The sequence below is a fragment of the Pituophis catenifer genome, unplaced genomic scaffold (genome assembly GCF_029215685.1).
Source record: "Pituophis catenifer annectens isolate HBS135680 unplaced genomic scaffold, rPitCat1.0.hap2 SCAF_10, whole genome shotgun sequence".
Lineage (NCBI taxonomy): Eukaryota > Metazoa > Chordata > Lepidosauria > Squamata > Colubridae > Pituophis > Pituophis catenifer.
Window position 1 is genome coordinate 15547270 of NW_027256890.1, and position 6691 is coordinate 15553960.

The window sequence follows — 6691 nt, forward strand, 5'->3', positions numbered from 1 at the left end:
GATATGTTTCTGGCACCTCATTTTTTCCAATAAAAAGGAGCAAGGCCCCAAGAAGGCCTCTGGGCTGCACATACAGAAGGACTCTGCAAAGATCAGATGGAGAGAAAAGAGGTGAAGCGCCTGTAATGGAATCCATGACCTCCAGTTCATTCTTGAATTAATGTTGGTCCCTCATGTTGATCCTTGTCAGCAGGGGTGCAGAGTCTCCTAAATAAGCCACGATGGCTTAGTGTCAACCAAGCTTTGCCTTATGTTCTTCCTAGGGTTGATGTTATACGGATATGGCTTCATTATAAACCAGTTACGCATCAGATCTTAAGCCTTTCTAATTTTCTCATTTCTTACATCTTAAAAAACAGAAGACCACCTTTTAAGATGTAAAGTGGAAAAATGCCCTTCGGTCCTTTCAATGCTAAGAGGCAGAGCGGATGAAAAGGGGTGTGTGGAGTTACTGAAGTAGGATCATGACTCGGATTTATCGTTTGTGCTTTTCTAGGTACCAGACAGTTTTACTATTTATAGACCACTGTGAATGAGCTGTGTTATCTCACAGCATGTTAACAGAGAGCAAATGCCATACCTTAAAGATTGCACCTGTGTGTGGTTCTTGAAAAGCTTGGGAGTTGTAATCCCAATATAGCTGGAGCATTTCAGGTTGGCTGACTCACAAAAGTAGACCACCAAGCTAGTAGTCATTGGAAAGTTGGTTTTGCAATCCTGGACGCTCAACACAAACTCTGCAACCACTGCCTTTGGATGGTCTCTCAACCTATGTTAGGTTAGCCTGCCTGTTACGGCTGACTTCATGACCAGCTACTTGGAAAGAGCAGATGATGGACAACTTTACATGCACCCAGAAGGACAATCGTGTGGTTCCAGTCGTGTGCTTCCATTGGGTAAGAGTTTCACACTAATGTAGTACCTGACATATTGGGGGAGTGGGAGGGAGAGGGATCCTGGGTTCACATTTCCACGATCGGCAGGAGATGAGATGTGCCTACTGACCTTTTCAAGGGGTTACTCTGGAGATAGAAGGAAATAGAAATGCAACTCAATGGAGGGAAATTAAGAGAGAGAGTAGGTGAGCAAGATCAATAGAGCTGTGATGGCACAATGGTTAGAATGCAATATTTCAGGCTAACTCTGCATTCCCACTGCCAGGAGTTCGATCCTGACCATCTCAAGGTTGACCCAGCCTTCCATCCTTCTTAGGTCGGTAAAATAAGAACCCAGATTGTTGGGGCAGTAGGCTGACTCTGTAAACTGCTTAGGACTCTAAAGCACTGTGAAGTGGTATATAAGTCTTAAGTGCTATTGCTATAATAGGTAAGAAGCCTCCATAGATGTGTTGGGTTCCTAGCAAATTTCCATACCCTGGTGAAAATGGCTGCCTTATTTCATCAATAGGATTATTTAGCTGCTTTTAGAAGGTGCGCACCTGGCATATTTTTCTCTGCTTTGGTGTGTTGCTCCTGGATGATCAAAAGAGGGAATCTCCAGGGGGATTCTCATCATACATGACTGGGACCTAAACTTTGTGAGCAAACCTAGATAACACCTGTAGGCCAACTTTTTGTGTACCCATGCCTTCCTCCAGTTGAACATCAGATGAGATGCCTTTTCCCAATTTTCATGCTTTTCTCTTTCAAGATGTGGGGTCATTGGGTTGTGCAATGTGTGTCTGTGTGGTGTCTTTTATTTATTGCTAAGTTGGAATCTTGCTTTTCTCTAACCTAACCTGAGCATGACTGGTTCAGGAATTCTGGGAGTTGAAGTCCACTTTGTAAAGTTGTAAAGTTGTCATCGTTCCCCACCCCTGCTCTTCAGAAATGGCTAGAGCAGCAGTGGCAAATTTGTGGTCCTGTTGGTGGAGCCTCCTCCTGCTCAGCTCCACGTACTGTTGTTGGACAACCTCTCAGCCTTGTGTGTTAAGTGGGAAACGCACCCTGCTCTGGCATCAGCAGAGAAACACGTGGCTTGCTGTGAGCACAGCTTATTCCATTCCCTCATCCATAATCATTCATCAAGGGCTGCTCAGATTTTCTGAATAATTCAATACAAAGGCAATTTTAGAAATAGGTTTCTCCAGACATGGCTGCATTCTTTGTACAGATAGGACAAAGGGCTGGGACTGCCAAGAGGATGATAACACACAGGAAAGACACAACAGCCCAGCTTAGCTGGCCAGAGAAGGTATCGCTTCTGTCATCACACCGAGTGGCCTACCACTAGTTCTTAATCTTTCTCTTCTCCATGTGTGATGATGTGCACCAAATTCTTATAGTCAAGATTGCCGGTCACATCTGGAGGGAAGGCTGCAAACATTTGGTCTACCTGGAAGAACAAAGAAGCCAGAGCATTTCCTCTTGAGTTTTAATACCTCAGCGGCTCTTGCTAAAATTGCAAATCTTCATTTTGAAGACAGTCCAATGGGCTGCACTCTCAAATTGCATTCCCAAGAAAGGCCGTCGAATGATTCAGAAATTTCTCTTACCTCTTCCTTTGAAAACCGTTCTCCTTGCGTCATGAGCATCTCTTTAATGCTGAAAAATAAAAACCGGATTAGATGCAAAGGAATATCAGTCTCAATTCCACCCATCGCTCGATGCGAAGAATAGAAGTGATAGCTTTCTCATTGCTGAAATTCAGGCTGGAGCACACGGGGATGGACCAAAAAGATCTTAATTGCTTTTAGAATAAGTGGGCGGGTGGCTGATTGCATCACGGCAGATTGTCCAAAGAGAGGTGACGCTAAACAAATGCTTATTAAGGGGCTGAAGAGAAGCAGAAAGAGCTCCAGGGATCTTCTGACTGTTTTAAGCAGAGAAGCTCCGAAGATACTTACTAGTTTGCTTTTAAGCCTTTGCTGTCCGGATCAAAGACTTTAAATGCATTTAGAATGGTTTCCTCTGGATCTGCTCCTGGAAAATTAAAAGGAAATAAAAGGGGATGGACAGAAAGTCTAAGAAAGCTGAACCCTTTATAAAAGTGCTCCTTCTTGCAATGTTTGTGGGAAGGCTGAGGCTACGCAGAAAATAAACGGGCAGGTGAACCAGAATAAAACCCTCCTTGAGCCACACGAGGAAGCTCTCTGGGGGGGATTGGGAATCCAGCACATCACCTTAAATGTACCTTTGCTTCTTTGTTTTTTATCCTGCTTGTTTTTATATGGGATTGTTTTTATCAGAGAGAGAGAGAGAGATCGATATAGATAGATATAGATTAGATACAGATACAGATAACAGATACAGATACAGATATAGATATAGATGTCTGGGTGGGTGGGTGGGTGCCTGAACATCTTATCAAAGACGCCCACTGTTTGCAACTGAGTCGTAGCTTCCAATCTTACCTTTAAGCTTTTCTCCAAACATTGTCAAGAACACGGTGAAGTTAATTGGTCCAGGAGCTTCTTTGATCATGGCATCAAGCTCTTCATTTTTCACATTCAGACGCCCTAAACGAGGCCAAACCAAACCAACAAACCCGTCAGCAGGGAGCGGAAAGAATCTCTCCTAAGGAATCCCTTAAAATATTGAAAGACCTATTGTGATTGTGCTAAGCGCAGCTATTTTGAGTCAATGCAAAGTGTGGGTGACCTTGGGGGATGAGGGGAAGGTCAGAGAAGAGAAGGAGGAGCCCCCAGTGGTGTAGTGGTCGGAGGAACAAACTTAGGAAGGACTTGCCCTAATGAATGGAGCAATTAAAAGTGATGGAAGGAAGTTTTGGACTTTCAGTCTTGCAAAATTCTGTTAATGTAGCCTTACACTAAAGTAGAATTAGCTCAACTGGTGGTGTTTTCTGTCTGCTTTACCTGACAAGCAAGCAGCAGACAAGTAGCATCTCTCCCATCCCTGCCTAATGCAGAAGAATGGAGAATTTCTTACATTTACTGCCAAAACTGCAAACATCGAGAAACTCGTAGATACCCAATCGTCCATACTAGCTGCATTTGGCTTGGAAAGATATAAATCACCTTGACCTAGAACGCTGTCAAAATTGGAACTATCCATTCTATTTCAAGCCAGAGTTCTGGATTTCTGGATTTCTTATTTCTCGTGGTCTACATCTTAGTCTAATTTTGACTAGATATTAAGATTTTGGGCAGGGAGAAAGGTATGATAATGGAAACATTTTTTCTCAATGGGATTCTGTATAAATTACTAATAGTAATAATAATTAATTACTAATTACTAATTACTTTCATAATGTAAAGGCGTTTCTTGGCTTACCTAGTGCTGCAAATGTATCTCTCAGATCTGATTTGTCAATGAAACCATCGCGGTTCTGATCCATGATGGTGAAAGCCTGAAAGGGGAGAAACGGCAATGGCTGGTATGCATGAGTGGCGTGTACGAAGTACCTTGTCTTGCTGTTAGATTGACCACCGTCACTTTTGAAGCCGCTCCCAGCTGTCATCACACAGAAGTGTGTGCCCAGCCTTTCAAATACCTCTTTTGAAATCTTTCCACAGCCCTATCCTGCCATTATGCAAAATACATCATTGAACTCAGGGTCTTTCTGGGATCCTCCAGACTGTTGGGGAATGCGTAAGGTTTAGGAAAAGATAAAAATCAATTCAATCTTATACCATTGACCCAGGAGGCAAAATCAAATCAAATCAAATAAATGAACTTTCCATGGCTGGAATTATAAGTGCAGGAGGAATCTGGCAGAATTTATGCTGCAATATTCAGCTAGGGCATTTCAGCTAGGTTCCAGGACTAAGACCAGGCTTCAGATTAAGCTCCAATAAAGTCTTTTTAAATTGGTTATTACAGCCTTTGATCTACAAGAATGTAGAATAATCCAGGACTTAAGCACACACTTCCATGTTTTTTAAAAAAACTGATGGGCTGAGAGTCCGGTTCCTCAGGCCTTAGATCGTGCAGTACGGCTGAAATTCAAATACGGACTCTTAATTATGCAGGTAGAGCAGAAGCCAAGAGGATGTTAGCATTTTACCTACGTTTTCCATGTTATTGGGTCAGGGTATTCTGCTCCTTTGGATTTGTAATACAAACTCTTCGTAAAACATTTTACCACCTCTGTTGACATACCTCCTTAAACTCCTGGATCTGTGCTTGTTCAAACATGGAGAAGACGTTAGAATTGGCACCTTCTGCCCTCTTCTTAGCTTTCTTGGGTGCCTTTGGGGAGATTAAACACGACATCATTCAGCGGCATCTCCCTAACTTCTAAATGTCCCTTCTGCTGGGTCAAATAATGGCCCCAGGCCTCCTTTCCAGAGCCATAAGCTGAAAACAATACCGTTCTTTATTGTTTTATTGGTCAAGAGAGTTATGGGACCACGATCAGTTGTACTTAGCGGCTATCAATTTAGTGCCATCCGTAGAAAATGGCCTGTGAAAAGTCCACGAAGGGGTTTCTCTGACTCGAGAAGTTTTACAATTTCACATTTGATGGTGGAAGTAGAGATGCACAAAAAACAGAGATGTACCGATATATGAATTTTAACATTTTGAGGTCTAAAAACTTTGTGCTTAAAGTAGAAGGGTAAATTGGAGATTTTAAGAAAGGATTGGAGTACAGAAAGAGACAGAACGTGTGAAGGGGAGCATGCCGATATCAAACCAGTGGTCTGAGAGAGACGTCAAGCCAGCAAGGAAAAACGGATGGAGTCCATTTTGGGCACCACTAAATCATTGCTTCGGACTAAGTTATAAAATCATCTGCATTGATAAACATCCTAGGTTTGAAAGAATGTGTGTGTCTTGATTAAAACCCCTACATATCAATTCCAGCTTCACTGGCCTATCCACACTTCTTCCGAAGGGATGTCAGGGTGTAAGCTCATTCTTCCTGATACTGGAACTCTTGTTCTTAAGAACATCCTCACTCGCTGAAAGGCACCCTCTATTTTTTTATCTGGAATGCTTGGATTCCTGCTTCTTTCCTTCCCGTTCCAACTCACGGCCCCTCCCTCCCTCCCTCCCTCCTTTTACTCACCATTTCTAAGACCAAACTGTGCAGCTCAGGATGCTGTTCGGAGACGGTTCCTTCGGCGGGTGCCCCCTTTGCTCTACCCGAGGAGACAATAAATAAGGCCCAACCCAGATTATAAATAAACCCATCTCCTCTTTTGGCTGTAATAGGTGAGTTAATCCTCTCCTCCCTCCATTCTCTCTTCTGCCTTCTTAAATATCAGCCTGCATTGTCATGTGGTGACATGCCAGAACAACAGAGGCCCCCAAGGTTAGGGACATGCCAGCCGCCCGGATGGCCTTTCCATTTAAGATGTCGACGCAGCGTCCTCCCAGGCAGCCAGATAATAGCCGGACACCTGTGGGTGTCAGTTGTTCTTCAGTGTATGCATTGGAGAGCCCACAAGGAAATAAACAATGCATTCTCTACCTCTGTATGTATATATATATATAAATCCGATGTCTGTTTCGATCATCCCTTCAAACAATAACGGGAACAAGACATGGAGCCTAGAACTGGGGCGCTGCAGATGGGGAAAGATGTGAATCTTCACAATTAGAGGTCCAGGACGCCCACTTAGCTGCAAGCCACTGATTTCCCCTGACCCATTCTGGGATTGTGTGAATTGACTCAAACAATGAATTCAGTGTCAGCAGTGGATGGGGAGTTAAGTGGCCTTGGAGAAGCCAAGTCAGTCCCGGGGAGTACGTGGACGGATGGGAGACCCCGAGGAGATCCTAGGGTT

At 43.5% G+C, this 6691-nt stretch overlaps 1 protein-coding gene across 1 annotated transcript; it reads right to left on the reverse strand.

Annotated features, from left to right (window-relative positions):
• Positions 1 to 2076: 2076 nt before the first annotated feature.
• MYL2 (myosin light chain 2) lies at positions 2077 to 6076 on the reverse strand. Its single transcript, XM_070951612.1, has 7 exons — positions 5971 to 6076; positions 5061 to 5150; positions 4233 to 4308; positions 3353 to 3457; positions 2846 to 2921; positions 2495 to 2543; positions 2077 to 2334 (listed from the first exon to the last, which is right to left on the reverse strand). Exons 1-7 carry the CDS (start codon positions 5971 to 5973, stop codon positions 2236 to 2238), a joined length of 498 nt encoding a protein of 165 aa, XP_070807713.1. The 5' UTR covers positions 5974 to 6076; the 3' UTR covers positions 2077 to 2235.
• Positions 6077 to 6691: the final 615 nt, after the last annotated feature.